This window comes from Erinaceus europaeus, chromosome 4, assembly GCF_950295315.1.
Source record: "Erinaceus europaeus chromosome 4, mEriEur2.1, whole genome shotgun sequence".
Classification (NCBI taxonomy): Eukaryota; Metazoa; Chordata; class Mammalia; order Eulipotyphla; family Erinaceidae; genus Erinaceus; species Erinaceus europaeus.
The window spans coordinates 27,238,038-27,261,034 of NC_080165.1; the positions used below are offsets into that span (position 1 = coordinate 27,238,038).

General features: G+C 46.8%; 1 protein-coding gene across 1 annotated transcript in view; it reads left to right on the top strand.

Annotated features, from left to right (window-relative positions):
• The window catches only part of SAMM50 (SAMM50 sorting and assembly machinery component), a 37,715-nt gene that overhangs the window by 14,209 nt on the left and 509 nt on the right, over positions 1 to 22,997 (top strand). Inside the window, exons 6-14 of the mRNA XM_060189125.1 lie at positions 725 to 855; positions 1,081 to 1,168; positions 1,922 to 2,050; positions 2,573 to 2,644; positions 3,765 to 3,851; positions 9,858 to 9,928; positions 13,829 to 13,896; positions 15,471 to 15,617; positions 16,627 to 16,768. Coding sequence (XP_060045108.1) covers positions 725 to 855; positions 1,081 to 1,168; positions 1,922 to 2,050; positions 2,573 to 2,644; positions 3,765 to 3,851; positions 9,858 to 9,928; positions 13,829 to 13,896; positions 15,471 to 15,617; positions 16,627 to 16,768 — 935 coding nt within the window. The remainder of the gene's footprint in view (positions 1 to 724; positions 856 to 1,080; positions 1,169 to 1,921; positions 2,051 to 2,572; positions 2,645 to 3,764; positions 3,852 to 9,857; positions 9,929 to 13,828; positions 13,897 to 15,470; positions 15,618 to 16,626; positions 16,769 to 22,997) is intronic.

Genomic DNA, 22,997 nt, shown 5'->3' on the forward strand with positions numbered 1-22,997 from the left:
CACCTGCAGACTTGCTTCACGGCCTGTGAAGCAACTCCCCTGCAGGTGGGGAGCCGGGGCCTCGAACCGGGATCCTTACACACCGGTCCTTGTGCTTTGTGCCACATGCGCTTAACGCACTGTGCTATAGCCTGACCCCAACATAATCATTCTTAAAAATTTAGCCAGGAGAGAGCTCACCTGGTAGAGTACACACTTTATCATACATCTGGACCCAGGTTCAAACCTCTGGTCACCACATGAAATACCACCAAAGGGGACGCTTCATGAGTGGTAGAGCAGTGCTGTGGTGCATTTCCTGCCTTCTCTCTCTCTGTCTCTCTCTGTCTCTTTCTCTCTCTCTCACAGTGCTGTGGTGCATTTCCTTCTCTCTCTCTCTCTCTCTCTGCCTATCTCCCTCTCTGTCTTTCACTCACAACCTAGGGAAAAGAAATAGTCTATCAGAAGTGATGGAATCATGCTGGCATGAAGCCCCGCCAGGAAAAAATATGCAATAATACGAATAAAGTTCCTTTAATTTAAGCCAACTTCTCTTGTTTAATTTCTGTGTTTTTATTCCCCCCCACCCCCCCTACTTCCCAGAGCACTGCTCAGCTCTGGCTTATGGTTGTGTGCGGATTGAACCTGGGACTTCAGAGCCTCAGGCATGAGAGTCTCTTTGCATAACCTTTATTCTATCTACCCCTGCCCACCCTAGCCAACTTCATTTTATGTTTCCTCCTAGGTGCTTGGCCTCAAACTCCCCAATCTTATGGGTCGTGCAGAAAAGGTGACTTTTCAGTTTTCATATGGAACAAAAGAAACTTCCTATGGCCTGTCTTTCTTCAAACCACAGCCTGGAAACTTCGAAAAAAAGTATGAAACTTTGAAAAAAAAAAAAAAAAAGTAGGAAACTGAACAGGCCATTGAGTATAGTGGCCTGGTTTAAAAGTTAAACTAGGTGACTTGTTTGTGAAAAGGAGTTTGACAGTTCTGCAGCATTACAGCAAGCAGTAGATTTCCTATTGAAGATGAACCCCAGAGTATACAAGTTATAGTCACTGTGTCAGCTTCTAAAGCTCTGTCCCTTTTGTCTCCTAGTTTCTCCGTGAACTTGTATAAAGTCACTGGACAGTTCCCCTGGAGTTGTCTGCGAGAGACAGACAGAGGAGTATCCGCCGAATACAGTGTAAGTGTTTCCTTCATCCCCTTTGTGCATGTGAGTTTATTGAACTGATTCATTGTTTTTTTTTTAAAAAAAAAAGGGGGGGGAAGCAGCAATAATAACAAAAAACAGGTATTTCTGACAGCTGGAAGATCATCTGTCCTGTTGGGGGGGAGAGAAGAAGTCAGACCTAAAGGCAGGTCCCTTTGCTGAATTCACTTGGTTCTGGACCACTGACTATAGGATGGATGCTTTTCATGCATGTAAAAGTCTGTCCCTTTCTCTTCCTGTGAACTGATATGTGTCATCTGGGTCTCTGGTCTTGGCTTCAGGAAGGTTGGGAGCAGTGGGTAGGAGGTGACCATTGGCCTTAGCTGTCATCCTTCACAAAAACTGTTGTTAAACAATTGTGTGCTGGGACTAGGTAGTGGCACACCTGGTAGAGTGCACACCTTGTCATGTTGCAAGGATCTGGGTTCAAGCCCCTGATCCCTACCATGAGCTCTGAGACCCTGTCTCCTGACCCAGGAACGTAGTGCTGCCACTTTGAGCAGTGTTTCCTGAGATTGATACCAGTTTTCCCCCTTTCTCCTGCCTCTGTTTCTTCCTCCTTCCTTTTTTTTTGTTCTGTTTTCTTCCTTCAGTCCATTGTTAGATACTGTCATCCTAGGTATCTGATTTTGAATAAATGAATGACTCCTTGTCTGAGGCCTGACTGGGGGTGACTCCCCCAGTTGGCAGCACACACAGTCTCTCAGCATCCCCTGTGGTTTGCAGTTTCCCATCTGGAAGACCCATCACACCGTCAAGTGGGAAGGTGTGTGGCGAGAGCTGGGCTGTTTGTCCAGGACGGCGTCCTTTGCCATCCGCAAAGAAAGCGGGCACTCTCTGAAATCCTCTCTCTCGGTAAGGTTTGTCATCTTGAGGTAAACGTGGAGTGATTTGATGCAGCAGCCTTGCTGCTCACTAGGGGAAATGGCCTTTGCCTTCATGGGAGCGGGGTGACGAGTGTCCTGGGTTACAGGCTGGCCCAGTGACTTGCGGCCAGTTTTGAACGTGAAGGTGTCACCCTATGTTATTTTTCCCAAGTGGCACTGGTGGTCATGGGAAATGTTGTGTGGCACTTCCCCTCAGAAGAATCATTAAAAAGCTGCTGACTGCGTGGACTTAGGTCAGGGTGTCAGCTCCTCGGAACTCGCCTCTTGATGGGCCTGACCGGCACACCACTTTCTCAGTTACCAGCAGTAAGGCAGTGGCAGGCATTCTCCCCCCCACCCCCCACACACACGGGGTTCCTGGTGCAGAGGAAATTGATGAGGTGCTGTGCTCAGCCTGGTGCCTGGCATGTAACAAGTGCTCAGTACGTGCTCAGTTACGTGTATAGCTCTGGTTGAAGTGAAGACACCCCCCACTATAAATCTCTTTCAGCACGCAATGGTCATCGACTCTCGGAACTCCTCCATCTTACCAAAGAAAGGAGCTTTGCTGAAAGTCAATCAGGTAGTGTTCCTTTACTCTGACCTCTGTGGGGCGAGTCTAGGGGAGAGGGAGTCACAGAGTGCATTTATCTTTGATAACAAATGTTTTCCTGGCTAGGGGAATAGCATAATGTTTATGCAAAAAGACTTTCATGCCTGAGGCTCCAAAGTTCAGTTCTCTGCTGCCTGAGCTGAGCAGTGCTCTTGCAGGGGGTGGGGGGTAGGTGTATGTATGAACATTTTCCTCTCACTATAAAGATCATTCTAGAATGACTTGCAGAGGGTTTCTGATCTGGAACTGTACCACTTGTCAGTCTTGTCTTCACCTAGCACAGAGAGGGGATAAGGTTCTTTTTTTTTAATATTTATTTATTTATTCATTCACTTTTGTTGCCCTTGTTTTATTGTTGTGGTTATTGATGTTGTCATTGTTGGATAGGACAGAGAGAAATGGAGAGAGAAAGACAAAGGTGGGGAAAGAAAGACACCTGCCGAACTGCTTCACCGCATGTGAAGCGACTCCCCTGTAGGTGGGGAGCCGGGGGCTCGAACCAGGATCCTTACACCGGTCCTTGCACTTTGCGCCACCTGCGCTTAACCTGCTGCGTTACCACCCGACTCCCAAAGGTTCTGACTTCTTTGATGGTGTCCTTAATGCCAGGGAGAGACTTGTCACTTGGTGTAAGAGTTTCCCAGCTGTCCATCAAAGCACACCTAGGGCAGAAACTGTCACTCCTTCCTCTGGAGGGAGGCGGGAAAGGCAGGCTGGGTTCTGAGGCTGTTTGCTTGACATTCCATTTTAGAGGAAATCAGATTCCTTGTTAAGCGTGCCAACTTGTAGAAAGTGGACTAATGTTTTCAAACACTGATAAGGCTAAACAAGCCATATTACTCCTGCAAGTTCTATAATAAGGCATTCATGTCCTCGCATCAGAGTCAGAAGCGCCACTGTTATTCAGTATGTTCCATGATTTTTTTTTAAACTGTCAGTCTCCTCCCACCTAGAGAAGCAAGTATGCAAATTCTAAGAGACAGAACTGTTCATTCCCTTTCTGAAATTGCACACCAGCAAGATGAAGTAGCAACTGAAATAGCAGGACTTACTTGCCTTATTCTCTCCCTGCTCCCCCCCACACACCCAGGAACTGGCGGGCTACACCGGGGGTGATGTGAGCTTCCTCAAAGAAGATTTTGAGCTTCAGGTCAACAAACAACTCTTACTTGACTCAGTAAGTATTTTGCCAAAATGTAGTCTCCCACCTTTCCGTCCTCATTACTTTCATCTCACTAGAGAAACCTCAGTTCCTAAGTTTCTGCTGCCGTAACGTAGGTGCTTGAAGCAGCAGTGTAAGAAGTTGAGCCCTAATTGATGATATCCTGGGGAGTGGCTGTGACTCCTTTAGTTGGGGATCTCTGTTGGCCCGTGTGCACAAGAGCTTAGAGAGTGCTTTTTCTGTTTACCATCCTGAGGCTGCCAGGGCTTGTGGCTAATGGGCAGGCATGCCACCTCTGCTCTGTCTTGCCCTGCGGTTGCCTCCATTAACATTCTGAGTCTGCTGTGCACCCTGGTAGTCTTGTCTGCAGGACTCTGGGTGTCTCCAGGCATTTCTTTTTAAACATTTTCATCTAGTGGGAGTCAGGCGGTAGCACAGTGTGTTAAGCACAGGTGGTGCGAAGTCCAAGGACCGGCATAAGGATCCTGGTTCAAGCCCCCAGCTCCTCGGCTCCAGGAGAGTTGCTTCACAGGCCGTGAAGCAGGTCTGCAGGTGTCGGCTTTCTCTCCCCCTCTCTGTCTTCCCCTCCTCTCTCTATTTCTCTGTCCTATCCAATGATGACATCAATAACAACAACAAGGGCAACAAAAGGGAATAAATATTTTTAAAAATTAAAATGTTTTATTTCATCTAGTGTAGTTTAACTTGACTTGATTCATATAGGACAGAAGGAGAGAGTGACCACAGATGGCTGGGGGTGGGGGTCATCTCCAAGTCCCTACTGCTGCCTGTGCCCTGAGCTACCTTGAAACTTGGGGGTAGAGGTGAGTTTTAATGAAATGAAATGTGCATCCCTTTCTGAAATTGTTCAGCATGGCCCACACTCAGTCCTGGACACCATGAACTTTGAAGTTGGGTCTTGCCTTCGCCTTCTCTGCTCTTTTCAGAGACTGTCGTGTGACCCCCTTATTACTTTATTGCTACCACTACCACCACCTCCTCCTCTTCCCCTCCCCCCCCCCCTTTTTTGTCTTCAGTTTCTCCTTCTCAGGTCCTCCCAAGACTCCCCACACTCACCTCTCGTCTCTCCTGGATTCCCAGAGAGGCCTCCTGATCCATCTTACCTCGAGGTTGCAGCTCCCAGCTCCCCTTGCTCTCCTGCTGGAGCCCCAGCGTCATCTTTTACTTAAAGCTTAACAGACATGTCAAATGCAGCATGTCTGAAGCCGACCGCTTCCCTCCTGACTCCACTGACTTGCAGTTCACTGAGTTGCCCTTGACCCTGCTCACTCAGAATCCTCCAGCACCTGACCTTCTCTCCCTTCCTTCTTGTTGCCTGAATCCCAGCTACTTTCTCACTGTAGGATCGTTGGTGTTACATTCTGGCACATCTGTGCTCCTCCACTCCCCAGCCCTCACCGTTCCTGTTCTCCCTGCTGTAGACACACTCCTCTCACTGAGATGCAGAGCCTGCAGTATAGTTGTCCTTGCAGGCAGTGGAGCACACCAGCTTCAAGCTCCATCTCTGTCCCCTCTCCTTGTATGCTGGAAGCTAACCTGCTCTTCCTGCCCCTAGGACTGGGCTCCTCCAGGCACCTGTTGTCTTCTTCTGGCTCTAATTTCCTTGTGTCATCTGTCTGCCTGCTCTCCGGTTTCCTGCCTATGAGCCCTGAGCACAAGCATGCCCGAAGCCTGCAGGCCTCTGACTTTCCAGCCCTAGGTCCTTGCACACTGTAATATGTGTGCTCTACTGGGTACAGCACAACCTGGTCCCTGAGTATATTTATAAGTGTGTATCTCTGTGTGTGTTTATGACAGAATGACAGACTAAAAAACCATCATATGCAGTGTTGGGGATCAAGGCCTAGTGACTCTGGGTGCAAGGCAAGTGCACTGGCCACCTTCTCCCAAGTTGCTATTTAAGTATTCATTCATTCATTCATTTTGGTTCAGACAAATATAATAACAAGCATGTAAATTCTTCTTCTTGATAACTTTTTTAAAATTTATTTATTCCCTTTTGTTGCCCTTGTTGTTTTATTGTTGTAGTTATTATAGATGTCGTTGTTGTTGGATAGGTCAGAGAACTGGGAGCTTTGTGCCACGTGCGCTTAACCCGCTGCACTACCGCCAGACTCCCCACAAACCATTTCTAATGGACAGCACTGTTGATAGAGTGCCAAGTACAAATAATACTATCACATTTTTCTTTGTCACACTTTGATTATGTGACATTTTAAAAGTTATCAAGAGGGAGTTGGGCAGTGGCGCAGCGGGTTAAGCTCAGGTGGCGCAAAGCACAAGGACCGGCATAAGAATCCTGGTTCGAGTCCCCGGCTCCCCACCTGCAAGGGAGTTGCTTCACAAGCGGTGAAGCAGGTCTGCAGCTGTCTATCTTTCTTTCCCCCTCTCTGTCTTCCCCTCCTCTCTCCATTTCTTTTTTTTTTTAATTCTTTTTTTTTTTTTCCCTCCAGGGTTATTGCTGGGCTCGGTGCCTGCACCATGAATCCACCACTCCTGGAGGCCATTTTTCCCCCTTTTTGTTGCCCTAGTTGTTGCAGCCTCGTTGCGGTTATTATTGCCATTGTTAACGTTGCTTTGTTGTTGGATAGGACAGAGAGAAATGGAGAGAGGAGGGGAAGACAGAGAGAGGGGAGAGAAAGATAGACACCTGCAGACCTGCTTCACCGCCCGTGAAGCGACTCCCCTGCAGGTGGGGAGCCAGGGGCTCGAACCGGGATCCTTACGCCGGTCCCTGCGCTTTGCGCCACGTGCGCTTAACCCACTGCGCCACCGCCCGACTCCCTCCTCTCTCCATTTCTGTCTGTCCTATCCAACAACAATGACACCAATAACAACAACAACTATAATAGTAAAACAACAAGGGCAACAAAAGGGAGTAAATAAATGAAATAGTTTGCAAGCCACATGTGCAGTTACCTATATACAGTAGCTAGATGGGGCTCCTCTGCTCTACTGAGGGTTCCTGTGCTTGCCCAGTGCTACTGCTCCCCACATCTGTCCACCTGCATCCACCTTCCACCCATTTTCCTTTCACCCACCCCATGTCTATCCTCCCTGCCTGCTTAGCCACTGACCATTCCAACACTAGAAAGCAGTCTGTATTTCCTTACATTCTATCAGATGGAGACTGAGGAGTGAATACATGTATATGTAACCTGGCAGTGTTAAAGAGTGTTAAAGGCAGAGCAGTGGGATAGAAAGTCTTTGGGGTGGGGAGCGGGGTGCTTTTTTCCTTAAGAGAGTTGGCAAGGCCTGGGACAAGGTGTGGAATCAGCTGCAGGCCCATTGGGCAGGAATGCAGTGCATTCTAAGGAGACCAGGGGATACTGGGGTGGCAGAGAGAAGGGAGAGCCTGGGTTGAGGTTGGGCCAGTTGTTAGAGGGCCTGGGGACATGGAAGGGCTCTGGGTTCCTCCTTGGAAGAAGAGTCTTTCCTGTCTCCCTTCCCTGTCTCCCTCCCAGTGTGAAGCCAGGCTGCAGCCTCCTCCCAGGCACTGCGCTTTGGCCCCTCACTTTCTTCTGTCTAGTCTCTGCCATCTGTCTTGATACGAGGCTCCAAGATGTTTCCTGAAAGCTGAATAAATAGTTGAATTTACCAGAAGAGCGCTCAGTTTGGTCTACTCTGCCCCCGCTCTGTCCCAGTTTTTATCTGTAATCCTTCCTACTGACACCTCCAAAAAAGTGATAACCTGAACAGCTTTTTAGAAACTCTTAATTTAGTTTTTTTTTTTTTTTTGTGGAGTCCAGGCCTTGCACATGTGTGATTTTGCCTTTTGAGGCTGCTTTTTTCTTTCTTTTTTTTCTTTTCTTTTTAAGATTTTATTTATTTATTAATGAGAAAGACAGGAGAGAAAGAACCTGACATCACTCAAGTACATGTGCTATTGGAAATTGAACTCAGGACCTCCTGCTTGAGAGTCCAATACTTTATCCACTGTGCCACCTCCTGGCTGCTTTTTCTTCAGAGAGACGGAGAGATAGAGACAGAGACAACACCACAGGAGAGCTTCCTCCAGTGCCATAGCTTCTCGCATGTGGTAGGGTGCCCTACCCAGTGAGATATCTCCTTTTTATTTATTTTTTTCCCATTTTATCCAATAGGACAGAGAGAAATTGAGAGGGGAGGAGGAAATAGAGATAAAGAGAGATAGGTACTTGCAGACCTGCTTCACCACTTGTGAAGCGTTCACACTGCAGGTAGGGAGCGGGGGCTTGAAACCTGGTCCTTGCTCATAGTACTGTGTGCAATTAACCAGGTGTGCCACCTCCTGCCCCCTCTTCTCCCCCCACCACCAGTGAGCTGTCTATCTCTGACCCAGCCTTGTCTATTGTAACAAAGATAAAAGGACTTTGGCTGCATGGCACATAAGGAACTGGCTTTGGGGTGTCTGGGAACGGGTTTAAAGAATTCAAGGCTTATTATAAGGGTGATACAGGGGAACAGGACAAATATTTTAGGTGCTGCAAAATAAGCAGTTATCAGCTGGGGTTGAGAACATGCTAGGCCCATAAAGTTTGTGAGTCAGTTACCAGAAGTTCAACCCCATGTGTTCGTTGTTCCAGTCAGCAGCAGTTTGCCAGGTCCTGGGAAGCCTTAGCTGGGGTCATCCTGTCCCACAGAAAGCACTGGGAAAATCCGGTAAGAGTCGGCCAGGTCATGAGAAAGGTAACCAGCAAGGTTAAAATTCACATGTGTCCAAGTCCCGGGAAACGAGCCATTCTCTCGCCTTCTCCCTGTCTGGACCGTGAATCCCTCCCAGCGGCTCTGTACTGCCCCCTGCTCCAGCATCTAGTCACAGCACGTGCTTGGGCTGTGAACTTCCGGCCACTTGGGACTTCAGTTCCATGACTCCTGTGCATCCGCTGACACCCGCTCTAGCCAATCACATTTCAACATCATGCTATATGACATGTTTTCCTTTTTTTTTTTTTTTATTCTCATGAGAATAAGAAACAGAGACAAAGTCTAGAGACAGAGAGAGACCAGATGATTACTCAATTCTGGCATGTGGTGTTCCTGGGGACTGAGTTTAGGACTTGTTGGGCAAGTCTGGTATGCTACCACCACACCCTCACCAGCCCAGCTGAGCAGCGTTGCAGGACATGGACGTTTGTGAGTCTCAAGGTGACACGCAGGAGGACACAGGATGAGCACAAGCAGGATGTGTGCAGGGGAGATATGTGTACAGGGGCTCTGGCACAGTGAAGGCCCAGGTGGAGATGAGCCCAGAGAGGTTGGTAAAAGCACAGTTGAAAGTTTCACTTCGTGGGCTTGAGGATTGTCTCGTGGGTGTCAGACTAAGGCCTGTCAGGGCGAGCTTAGCCACTGAAGGGTGATTTGAAGTGTGTCTGTGTTGTTTGTAGGAGCATGATAATCCCTGCCTTTCATTCTGAGTTACTCTGTGCCCTTAATCCTGCTACTTTTTTTTTTTCCTTTAAATGCGGTGCTGGGAATTTAGCTCAGTGTCTCATCTACATAGGCATATGCTGCACCACTGAGCCATCTCCCCTGCTCCAAATTGTCCTACATTTTGAGGCCAAATCAGAGGTGTCTGCATGGTTGCAAAGTCACTCTTCTGGGGCCCTGGTCTTCTTCCTGGGTGTGGCTTCCCCTCCCAGGAAAGGTGGTTGGTTGCCCTCTGTCCCTGTGTCCCTGTATTTGAATGGTGCCTTCGTCTGGTGTTTGGTGTATCTTCATTTGCAATTTGAAGTTGCATGTTTAAAAGTATTCACAAAGCGTTGTGAACTGAGGTCTTCAGCTACACAGGCCTGGTGTTCTCCTTCTGTAGCTGTGAGCCCCTAGCCCAGCTTCCCACCCCACAGGCAGGCACCTGGGGGGTTGCCAGTGGCTGGACGGCCTGTGATTCCACGCTGCCAATGCTCACTGTAGGGGAGGGAGCCAAAGCCAGAGCCAAAGCTGTTGCTGTTTGTGTCTAATGTTTTCTCAGAGAGAAGGACCACACTGCACCAAAATGTGATCTGCTGCTGTTTTTCACAGGTTATTTCAGCATCTCTCTGGGGTGGAATGCTGGTGCCCATTGGTGATAAGCCCTCCAGTATTGCAGACAGGTGAGTAATAATAAGTGATGGATAATCTGCAGATGTTTGCCTCTGGCGGTTTTGGCTTGCTTCTCATCCAGAATCTTAGAGAAGTTTAATGTAAGAGAGCGCCGTTTGATGATTCATTTTAGCTTCTATATTTAAGCTAATTTCAGAATTCCTTTTAATTATTTTGTTTTTTCAAGGAAGTTTAATATATATAATAAAAATTTTCTTGTTTCATTTTGATTTTATAAGAGTACAATTCATATATATTGTAGCATTTTAAAATTATAAAAACATTTAATGAATAAAACAAACTACTCAGTAATAAACAGGCAATATTTTCCTTTTGTTCTGTTTTTTGTGAATGTGAGGGGTGTATGTATGTGTGTGTTTTAAGTCAGAGCATTAGTCTGCATAACCATTATGCTATCTCCCCTTGTGTGTGTGTGTGTGTGTGTGTTGTATGTGCTTATGAACTTGTTTTCTGTCTTTCCTGCTTTTTTTTTAATTTTATTTATTCCCTTTTGTTGCCCTTGTTGTTTTATTGTTGTAGTTATTGTTGTTGTCATTGTTGGATAGGACAGAGAGAAATGGAGAGAGGAGGGGAAGACAGGGCGAGAGAAAGATAGACACCTGCAGACCTGCTTCACCGCCTGTGAAGCGACTCCCCTGCAGGTGGGGAGCCAGGGTTCGAACCGGGATCCTTATGCTGGTCCTTGTGCTTTGCGCCACCTGCGCTTAACCTGCTGAGCTACAGCCCGACTCCCCTTCCTGCTTTTTTTAAATAGTTGTCACGTGTGAGGATGTTTAAGTTCCATTGCTCACCTGTAGGGGGAGCTTCATGAGCCGTGAAGCAGTGCAGTAGATGTCTTTTTTCTCTCCTTCTATCTTTGTCTCTCATCCTCTATCAAAAAAAAAGGAAAGCTGCTGGGGGCCAGATGGTTGTGCACCTGGTTGAGCACACACATTACAGTGCACAAGGATACAGGTTCAAGGCCCCGGTCCCCACCTGCAGGGAAAGCTTTGCAAGTGGTGAAGCAGGCTTACAGATGTCCCTCGCTCCCTCTTTATCTCCTCCTTCCCTCTTGATATCTGACTGTCTCTATCAAATAAAGATAACAACAACAAAAAAATCATAAGAAAATTGTCTTTAAAAAGAAAGGAAAGCTGCTGGGAGTGGTGGATCATTATATAGGCGCCAGGCCCCAATGTTAACTAATGCCAAAAAAAAAAAAATTGGGGGCTGAGGATAATGGCTCAGCTTATAGAGCACAGTACTTGTATGTCTGCAGTTCCCAGTTTGATCCCTGGCTCTACATATGCGTAGTGATATTCTGATCTTTCTCGCTCTTGTGTGACTCTCTATCTGACGTGAAGTAAATAAACACATCTTTACAATATTTTAAAAAATGAAAATTTCTAAGGAATTATATAATTCATACTCTGAAAATATGACTTCACAAATAACTTTTTTTTATTTTTAAATTTTTTATTTATAAAAAGGAAACATTGACAAAACCATAGGAAAAGAGGGGTACAACTCCATACAATTCCCACCACCAGATCTCTGTATCCCACCTCCTCCCCTGATAGCTTTCCTATTCTTTATCCCTCTAGGAGTATGGACCCAGGTTCATTGTGGGATGCAGAAAGTGGAAGGTCTGGCTTCTGTAATTGCTTCCCTGCTGAACATGGGCGTTGACTGGTTGATCCATACTCCCAGCCTGCCTCTCTCTTTCCCTAGTAAGGTGGGGCTCTGGGGAACACTGGTGGGGTTGTCTGTCCAGCATCATGCTAGCATCTGGAACCTGGTGGCTGAAAAAAGCCAAACAAATTGTTGAACAATCATGGACCTAAAGGCTGGAATAGTGCAGATGAAGAGTTGCGGGGGGGGGGGGGGTCCTCCATTTTGTAGCTAGCTAGTAGGCATATTTTAGTTATATTCCAAAGGGCCGGTGGCTATACTAGTTCTTTGTTTTTTGGTTTTTTTCCTCTGAGCCTGAAATCTGATATGCAGGTGGATCCAAGTTATTATCTGAGGAGATGATGTCTTGGCTGGAAAAGGAACAGAAAACTGGATCAGGGAAAAGAATGGCTCCCTAATATGGGAAAGGTGTATAAATATTGTTGACTGTAAACCCCATAAATTTGATTTGGTCTGGGGCCCATATTCAGCTTAGGAGCCTATGTAACCTCTGCATCCCTGTGGATCTGAGCTCACATTCTGTGGTCATGAGTAGGAACATTGCAAGCTGCCCCAATATCGACCCATCTTCCTCAGTTGTAGCATAGAGTATGTTGTTCATCCTCCCTTTGAAGGATGGAACATTCTCTACTATTGTTGATCCAAGTTGAGGGCAAGGTCCTATGGGGGCCCACAAAGGGGTCTATTTTGTTGTTCCTGATAGAGATGACCTATAACAATGGAGAGAGGGATTTATTCGAGGTCTAGGCCCATCATGTCTGTGTGGGAATCTCAGGACTCCCCGAATAGGGCCCCAGCTGATAGGGTGGCCTGATAGTGACTAAAGAGTCATCATTAAAGTATGCCAGTCTATTGCCCTTATTCAGCTTTTGCAGTCCTTGCTTTGCTAAGGTTAGCTTTGGAGTGAGTGAGAGAACTGTAATAGGAAGTAGGGGAGGAGGGTATCTAAGTCTAACTAGATACTATTTCATTAGAAACTTTATACTGTCTGGTCCATATAGTTGGCACTATTTCAGACACATGGAGCACTCTTAGCAGTCAGTGGTAGCAACAAATGCTTTGAGAGAGGCTTGGGGGGTGTCAGCTGGTTGTTGATTCCCTGGTAGCCTTGAAGGGAGGATTCTGCACAGCTTCTCTTGTCATTTTAATCCCTTATTTTAGTAATTACCATGGTCTAAAACTGGATTCTAATAAGCTATTCAGTTTTACAGAAAAAAGACAGGATTTCTTCGTGATTTTTAACTCATGCTTTTCATTTTATCCAGATACAGTTTAAAGAGTGTAATAGGTTGATCCATTAAAGAATACAAGAGAAAGCTGTATTTTAAAAATTATAATGCTCTTTTTTTCTAACTCAAAATCATTATCGAAAATACAGGAAACATTGGGCAGGGGGTAGATAGCATAAAGGTTATGCAAAGAGACTCTCAGGCTTGAGGCTCCAGAGTCCCAGGTTCAATCCCTGCACCACCATAAGCCAGAGCTGTGCAGTGCTCTGGTGTTTCTCTGTGTCTTTCTCTCTCTGCATCTTTCTCAAAAATAAAATAAATAAAATACTTTAAAAGAAAAGAAAGAAAGAAAATACAGGAAACATTTAAAGTAAAATAGAATGAGTTTTTTGTTTTGTTTTGTTTATTTCCTTCTGGTATTATTTTCTTTTGTAATAGCAGAACTGTGCTATTATATAATTTGTGTCCTGATTTTTTTTTTATTTAATATTGCTCTGTGAACATGTAGGAGGCCTTTCTGAAAGGAATTGCCTAGCCGATTCTTATACTGTAAACAGTGCTTGTGTAAGGGACAGTCCACACCTACTCTTCCTTTTTTTTGCTGGAATATCTATTTACTTATTTATGGGGTGGGAAAACCAGAGCATCACTCTGGCACATGTGTTGCTAGGGATCAAACTCAGGACCTCATGCCTGAGGGTCCAGTGCCTTCTTCATTATACCACCTCCTGGGCCACTCCCACTTTTACCTAACTGTTGGCATTTGTGCCTGTATCTTACCTGTATCCCCAGAAATTAGAATCATTTGGTTTGCTTTTGGTTTAGATTTTTGTGACATTCACTGCTCCAGATCCTTATGTCTTGCCATTTCAAGTGTTGATGATTTGGTGCTGAAGACCCCGTGCCTACCTGTATGCTTTCTGTGTTCTCACTGTGTGATACAGACTTGGAGGCGGCAGCTTCGCCCTGACATCTGCCCTTTTATTACAGGTTTTACCTTGGGGGACCGACCAGTGTTCGGGGGTTCAGCATGCACAGTGTTGGACCGCAGAGTGAAGGTTTGTTGTCCCCACACAACCACCACAGCAGAACCAGGGGCACGTCTTGATTTTAAAAACATATTTGTTTGCTGAAACTACCACAATAATAGATGTTTCCATTGCCCTGTGGAGGAATAGTATCCAGTATAGCACCTGTGACACAACCTGTATGGAAAGACACTTGTTGAGTGGATTGTAGAAAAATGAGAAGATGTATGTAAGAAAAAAACTACAGGAGACGTATGAACTCATAACCTAGATAAAGCTTATACATGTGTGTGTATGTCTGTGTGCATGTATACACAGATACATATGTAGTAGATATATTTAGTGTGTTTTGTCTTATTTATAAAAAGGAAACACTGACAAAAACCATAGGATAAGAGGGGTACAACTCCACACAATTCCCACCACCAGAACTTCTTATTACATCCCCTCCCCTGATAGCTTTCCTATTCTTTAACCCTCCGGGCATATGGACCCATGGTCATTGTGGGATGCAAAAGGTAGAAGGTCTGGCTTCTGTAATTGCTTCCCCGCTGAATATGGACGTTGACAGGTCAATTCATACTCCCAGCCTGTCTCTCTCTTTCCCTAGTGGGGCAGGGCTCTGGAGAATCGCAGCTCCAGGACACATTGGTGGGGTTGTCTGTCCAGGAAAGTCTGGTTGGCATCATGCTAGCATCTGGAACCTGGTGGTTGAAAATAGAGTTTAACATATAAAGCCAAGCAAATTGTTGAGTAATCATGAACCTAAAGGCTGGAATAGTTCAGATGAAGAGTTGGGGGGGGGGGTCTTCCATTTTGTAGATAGCTAATAGGTATATTTTAGTTATATTCCAAAGAGCCTATGGTTATACAGGTGTTTTTTTTCTTTTTTTTTTTTTTACTTGTGTATTTTAATAGCAGAATCTAAACTATTCAGATTTTTCTGCTTAAAGTTTCTATTTAATGTTTTGATTATAGCATGGATAGAAGCATTTTTTGACATAATAGGAATGGGTGTCTTGAATTTTGACAAAAATAACTTTTATTAAAAAGAAAGATAAAAAAGCCTTAAGAGACTAGCTCATAACATCGAGAGTCTTTGAACACTGAGGGGCTGTTGTGGGGGGTGGGGGAGATCCTGTTTCCTTATACAGTAAGTAGGAGAAAATCTGTGTCTTTGTGATTCATATTATGTGCAGCCATTTCCAGAAGCCAGAGAGGCATTTTCTACATTTGCTCTCAATATCGGACAAACTTGGTTTGCCCGTTGGACATGCTGTGGTATAATCTGCAGTTGCAAAAAAAATAGATTTTCGTGAGATTTTCTTGTTATATTAAGGCATTTTGCAGACACATTAAATCACAGAGCCCGTTCTTTCCTGAATGACACTAGTTTTTCAAGTTAACACAGTTATAAAAACATAGCAGAAGGAAAAGATAGGTAATGTAAGAGGAGGTCTATTAAAGAGTTAGGTGGAGCCTGGCCCCTCGTGTGCTGTGTGCTAGCTGTGTGCTTAGCTGGATGCTGTCTGTCTGGGCTCTGGAGCCTCGTGGGGCTTTCTATGCGTGCGACCTTGTTTCTGTTCTGCCCCTCCCGCCATTAGGAGACTACCTGGGAGGAGAAGCCTACTGGGCGGGTGGCCTGCACCTCTACACCCCGTTGCCCTTCCGGCCAGGCCAGGGGGGCTTCGGAGAACTCTTCAGGACGCACTTTTTCCTCAACGCAGGCAACCTCTGCAACCTCAACTATGGTAAGACCTGAGTCAGCCCCAGCGTGGGGTGGTCTAGGTTCAGGGGGTGCCCCTATTTAAGACAAAGCGCTGCAACACCTGATACAGTGCCCAAAATGAAGCTGTCGCTTGAATGAATGACATGTGTATTTAAAATTCATTATTTGGGGGTGGGGCAATAGCACAGCAGATGAAGCGCACATGGCGCGAAGTGCAAGGACCGGCGTAAGGATCCTGGTTTGAGCTCTGGCTCCACCTACAGGGGGTTGCTTCACAAGTGGTGAAGCAGGTCTGCAGGTGTCTATCTTTCCCCCTCTCTGTCTTCCCCTCCTCTCTCCATTTCTCTCCATCCTATCCAATAACAATGACATCAATAACAACAACAATAATAATTACAACAATGATAAAACAACACGGGCAACAAAAGGGAAAAAATAGCCTCCAGGAGCAGTGGATTCATGGTGTAGGCACTGAGCCCCTGCAATAACCCTGGAGGCAAGAAAAAGTTCTAAAAAATTGTTTTAAACTTCACATGAGAGAAAGAAAAAAAATCATTATTTAATGTTGCCTCAAGAAGAAAACAATTTGGTTCATTGAATTAGCAACACTTCTCAAGAGCCTGCTCTGTCCAGGTCATTATGGCCACAAAACTGGGTGCAATTTAATCTCATCCCCTTGGAACTCAGAGACAGGGAAGACCCCCAGTAGATGTATCTAGAAAGGGGGACATGAACTATCTGGAGCACTTCATGGAGGACAAGACCCTCAAGTCATGCTTGGAGTGGGGCTTCTCTGGTGGGTGATGTGCCCCTCTAGGTAAAGGGAACACCCCATGACAAGGCCCCAGGAACTGAGAAGGTGACCCCAGTCCTGCCAGGACCTTGGTCCTGATCTCACTTCCTGCATTCTCCTGGCTTCCAGAGTGACCGAAGACCACACACAGCTGAGACAGGGCCAAGGCCTGTCTGAGGACACTTTCAAAAGGTGGAATAGTACACTCTGTTGGCCATAACCCCTTTTCTCTTTGCAGGGGAAGGCCCCAAAGCTCATCTTCGCAAGCTGGCTGAGTGCATCCGCTGGTCATACGGCGCTGGGATTGTCCTCAGGCTTGGCAACATCGCCCGGCTGGAACTCAACTACTGCATCCCCATGGGCGTGCAGCAAGGTGACAGGTGGGTGTCGGCTGCTCCCCCAGGGCCAACACCCACACTGTAGTGTTTTCGTTTGCCGCACTTGTCATCATTCATTGTTGGCTTTGAAGATTCATAACTTTAGGGGAAATTGAATCGCTGGTGAGAGAATGAAGATACGTGTGAGTCTCCAGTTTGGCGGGGAAGTGTGATGTTCCCCACCCCCACCTTGCACTGTGTGTTCGTACTGTAGCCAGGCCGTGACTAGCCTTTGATGAAGCTCCTACTTTCTGCAAATGGAGAGAGGTGTTTCCTTAGGCCAGGGCCTTCTCTCTCTCAGTACAGAAGTCTGCCATATTGACTTTTCTAAGCATCCCACAGATGAATCTGGGGCAAAGCCATGCACACCTTAGAAACTAATCCCATTTTTTATATTACATGATCGACATGTAAAGAAATTCAAAAGTATCGTCAATATAGGATGTACTGGTCAGCCATAGCTGCCCTACAAAATACCACAGACTGGGAGACTTAAAACAACGGACTTTTGTCTTTTTTTCCCTTTCTTTTTCCCTCCCTCCCTTTTTAAAAATATTTATTCCCTTTTGTTGCCCTTGTTTATTGTTGTAGTTATTATTGTTGTTATTGATGTCATCGTTGTTGGATAGGACAGAGAGAAATGGAGAGAGTTGGGGAAGACAGACGGGGGGAGAGAAAGACAGACACCTGCAGACCTGCTTCACCGCTTGTGAAGTGATGCCCCTGCAGGTGGGGAGCCGGGGGCTCGGACCGGGATCTTTACACCGATCCTTGTGTTTTGGTCCACTTGCACTTATTTTTTACTTTTATTTTTATTTTCTATTTTTATTTGACAGAAATTGAGAGGGGAGGAAGAGAGAGAAAAAGACACCTGCTGACCTCCTTGTGCCACTAACGAGGCTTCCCCTGTAGGTGGGGACTGGGGGTCTGAACCCAGGTCCTTGCACATGGTAACGTCTGCGCTCAGCTGGGTGTGCCGTGCCTGGCTCCCCAGACATTTCAGAGTTCTGGAGACTGGGAAGTGAGATCCAGGTGTCCCAGGATCAGCTCCTGCTGAGGGGCCTGCTTACACATTTGCCTCGTGATGTCCTCGCATGGTGGAGAGCTTGCACAGTTTGCGGCGTCTCCCTGTATAAGGACACTGGTCCCATGGTGGGGCTCCATCTGATGATCTCATCTAATCTGATTGTAGTTTAAGTCCCCAACTCCAGGTAGCACCACAGATTCCGAGTGCTATCACGCTCCGGGCGTCAGCATCTAGTCTGGGGTACAACACAGTACTTGGCCTGCAGCCTAGTGTTCATGTCACATCGTCCTCTTCCTGCTCGTAGCTTCACTACTGCAAGCTATGCCTCTTTTTTCTCTTTGGTTTTCATCTGCACTTGAGTTGCCACCCAGCCGCGGTGCTCTCTGAGTCACAGCTTGTGCTACAGGAGCTTTCACTTGTCCTTGTGACAGCGTGACAGCTCTACTCCCGCTGCCTTCTCCATCAGTGAAGTGGGTGTGGTGTTTTCCGAAGGGCAGCCTCGTCAGCAAGCCTCTGATCCAGCCCAACTACTGTGGAACCCTTGTGGTTGTGGATAGGCTAGTTCCTCTTTGCACCCTCCCTGGAAGGCTTCTTTAGGCTGCAGGGCTGTATCACTCCCTAGTCAGGCCAGAGCCCTTCCTTCTAGCCCTGCATGACAGTGACTGCTGTGGCAACAGGTCAGTCTCTACCCTCCCTCCCTGTTAACCTGCACAGAGCAAAAGCTGGAAGGATGTCCTGGCCCAGGCTGAGGGCGTGCCAGGGTCCACCTATGGTTGTGTGACCTGGGGTGAATTGCTTAATTTCTCCATATTGATGGCCAGAGAGGAAGCACTCCTGCTAGCTAAGCTTTGCTGGTTTGAGGACTAAACGCATGAGCGCCCACAGAGCACATTGTCGATAAGTGCTGTCTGCTTTTCAGTATTGTTGCTGCCGGGAAGCTGCCCACAGCCCTCTGCATGTAGGACAGAATGTTGCTGTAGGAGACATTCTCCCTCCCCTGCTCACTGTCACTGGCCTGCAGTCACCTGGCTGCTCCTATGAGACATGCCAGAGTTGGGGTGTGTGTCCCCTATTCTAGGCATTGTGGCAGGTAAAAATACAGGGTTATTTGTTGTTTTGTTTGTTTGTTTTTAGCTAGAGGATTTGTATATTAGTAAAGGTTCCACAAACCTTTATAGTCTTCAGTAAAGGAGGCTAGTTCTGTAAGACAGGCATGGATGTGAGTCTGTCTGACTTTCACCAACCAGCTGCTAATGGATGAGCCTGCACCAACCCTGCAGGAGGTCAGATGAACCGTTAGTGGGTGTGTGGTCTGAAAAGTGGCACAGTGGATGGGGCATTGAACTCTAAAGCATGAGGTCCCAAGTTCAGTCCCCAGTAGCACATGTACCAGAGTGATGAATTGACTCGCTTTCTCTCCAACTATTTCTCTCATGAATAAGTAAAATTTTAATATATATATAGTGGGTACAGGCGCTGAAGTCATCTCAGGTGCCTTTTCTCTCTGTGATACCAGGGTTGCCACTGGGCCCAGTGTCTGCACTGTCCCTGGTCACCTGTGTGCCTGTCTGCCTTCCCTCCCTCCCTCTCCCGCCCTCTGCTCCCTTTCTTTCTTTTCTTTCTTTCTTTCTTCCTTTCTTTCTCCCTTCCTCCCTTTCTTCCTTCCTTCTCTGATAGAAACAGAGACACCTTATTCTGCTTCACCACTCCTGAAAGTTCCCTCCTGTAGGTGGGGACCAGTGACTTAAACCCGTCCTTGCTCATGGTGACGTGCAATTTACTGGGTGCAATACTGCCCAGCTCAGAGCTTCATTTTTGTACTAACTCCCTTGTCTCAGAGAATACTTAAACGGTTTCCATAACAGCTATTTGATGTCTATTAACTGTGTAGTAGTTATCCAAATTGTACCAGTAAATACATTCCTATTTTTATTGCAAAGAAAAACTAGAAGTGTGTGTGTGGGACTTTAGCCTCCCCTGCTGACTGTTAGATGGGTCTGTTGCTGAGAACAGGCCACTGCACTCCTAGCTAGTTGGAGTTAGGGCAGGTGGATGCTGGGGGCTTCCTGCCCTGTCACTCCTGGCTTTTTGATTAGGGGCAAATCCAGCAGGCCCTGAATCCACCCTCAGCCTGAAAGATGAAAAACCTTCAGCAAGTGCAGTACTGCTTTGGGCCACTGGGTGTCAGTGTGCTCCAAGAATCAGTAAGGCATTTTTTTCTTATTTAGATGAAAGCATGCTATTTTTTTTTATTAGTGATTTAATATTGATTTACAAAAGTAGAGATAGAAGGTATAATTCCACACCATTTCCAGAGTTCTGTGTCCCCATTCCCTCCATTGGAAACTGCAGTAGTTCTCCCAAGGCCACAGATACGGGTTGACTATTATTCCTATAACTATATTTATATGTCTATTTGCCCATTTAGATAGGCAGTTCTTAGAGAAAGGTTGCTCTCACCTTCCAGCCTTGCCTTTCCCTCCTCCTGCGTTAGGTTTTAAAAATATGTCTCAGAGGTTAATTTCAAATGCGGTTCTTCAGGAAGGAAGAAGCATGCTGTGCACATGATATTTAAGGACCAGAACATACGGCAGCTCCTCTGCCCCCAGCTGTGCAATGTGGCGGCAGCGTCCCCGCCTGCCAGAGGTCAGCCCAGCACCCTCCCTTCCCCCGAGTGTGGCGGTTTCGACCTCACGCAGCATGTGGCTCTGGTCAAAGTTTTACCCTCCAAGTGGGAGCTTTGTGAAGTGGAGGAGTGGTCAGAGCACTGCTAAAGTCAGGCGCCTGGGGTTAAATAGGGTTATATGTGCACCGCCTCCTCCCCTTTCGTTGAAGCACATAGCCTATAATTGGGGGCTTCAGACCAGCTCACACACGGAGAGCATTTGGAAGTTTGTGCTAAATGTTATACTTCGTGACCTGGTTCAGACTCTAGCACTCACAGGTGCCAGGATGGAAACCTCCAGGGTGGCAAGTGGTATCAGGCCAATGCAGCCAGGGAGGGGGTGGCTGAGGAGGCACGGAGAAACTTCTTTCTGAGTTGATGAGTGAAATAGCAAGAACACTGGGGCCAGGCTGTGGTGCACCCAGTTGAGTGAACACATCACTGTGTGCAGGAACCCAGGTTCAAGCCCCGGCTCCCCACCTGCAGCGGGGAAGCTTCAGAAGTGGTGAAGCAGGTCTTCAGGTGTCTATCTTTCTCTCTCCCTCTGTCTCCCTCTCTCAGTTTCTCTCTGTCCTATCTAATAAAATAGAAAGGAAGGAAAAAAGGGAGGGGTGACTTTCAGGAGCAGTGGATCTGTAGTGCTGGCAGCAGGCCCCAGTGATAACCCTAGTGGCAGTTTAAAAAATAAAAATAAATAAATAAAAACACAGCAGTAAGATAAGAGTAATAGACACAGCAAAGGACAGGCACTGCCACGAGGCTGCTCAGTGGCTTCTGGCCTTGCAACACGGTTTGAGTCTTTCTGTCTCGGGTATTTTTCTGTGGCAGATTCCTTTGGTCTCTGAACATAAACTTGTGCTTATAGTTGTTAGATCTCTTTCTAGTGTTCAAGTCAATGAGCCTATATTAGATGCCTGCTCATTTCTGAATTGTGTGACCCAGGGGCTTGAGTTATTTTTGTCTCCTAGCTTATTTTCAGACATTTTCTAAATAATAGATGCAAACAGAGAGCACTTTTGTGCACCCAATTGTGTAAACCGTTTGCTAGAAAAGCAAGGCATTTGGCTTTGGACAGAACCAAGTTATATGCCTGCCGCTTTGCTTTCCCGGACCTTGGTGTGACTTCCTGTCGGTCACAAAGGGATCAGCCCCTCCGTTGGTTACCAGCTGACCCTTGATGCTACAGGCAGGCAGCTCAGTAACACTGATCTGTCTCAAGTCTTTAATAGATGAGTCATTTCATCCTCCTCCTCCCTATCAACCTCTGCCACGCTCAAAGAGAAAAGCTTCCTACCTGCTCCGTCTTCACAACCCTCAGCTTAGGCAGGGGTGCAGGTGTGACAGTAGAAATACCAGCTTTCCTCTGCCCAGAGGAGCCTCTCTTGTCCACTTATGCTAGAAATTGCCCAGAACACTGTGTCTCAGAGAGTTCCATCAGTCGCCGCTGCTTGGGGTTGGAAATGTCATTTCCCTGGATGCTCCCATTTCTGGTGTTTTTGATCCGCCTCTGGCTCCCTGCAGGAAACAGACCCTGCTGCTGCCCGGGCACAGCCAGCAGGGAGCAGTGGTGTGGTAGGCAGCGTGAACATCTGTCCTTCTGGGTCTCAGCCTGGCTGTGCTCTAGCATGGAGTGGGATTTCAGGGGTCCTGGGCGGGGCCAGTGATTCACTCTGTGTACAGCAGTCGTACTGCACGGGAAGGCCCACCGCAGCATGTTCTCCGCAGAGGCAGAGAGGCCTGCAAGCTCATGGATCTGGGTCTAGGGCCTGCTGTGTGGCTGGAGCTGTATCCTCGCCACTCCACCTGTGTGCTCAATATCTGTTGGCTTTTCTGACAGTTCAGTAGATGGCCCACAGAGCAAAACCTGAAGGGTGTCAGCTTTATTGGATGTTATAATCAGAGTGACCTCTACTCTCCCTTTCCTGGGTCGGGAGCAGGTCAGAGTAAGTCCTATAGGCTGCTGTCCTTCCTGTTCCTTCCTCCCTCCCTCTCTGGTCCTCCTTTTTAAATTTTTTTTAATTTTGTTAGTGATTTAATAATTATTGACAAGATCCAGTCCTCGTTTTCTTTTTTTTTTTAATATTTATTTCCTTTTGGTTGCCCTTGTTGTTTTTATTTTGTAGTTGTTGTAGTTATTATTGTTGATGTCATCATTGTTGGATAGGACAGAGAGAAATGGGGAGAGGAGGGGAAGACAGAGAGGGGGAGAGAAAGATAGACACCTGCAGACCTGCTTCACCGCCTGTGAAGCGACTCCCCTGCAGGTGGGGAGCCAGGGACTCGAACCGGGATCCTCACGCCGGTCCTTGCGCTTTGCGCCACGTGCGCTTAACCCACTGCGCTACCGCCCGTCTCCCTCAGTCCTCATTTTCATAGCTTCTCTGTGGCTTTGCCAGAACATCTCTTTTCTCAGGGCTCTGTCCTGCACAGAGAACACCTTTCAACTCCCGTCTGGCATGATGGGCTTAGGAATAAACACAGACCTTCACTCTGGAATTTTCTCACCCCCAAAACATGGCTCTTGTTTCTCTTTGCCACTT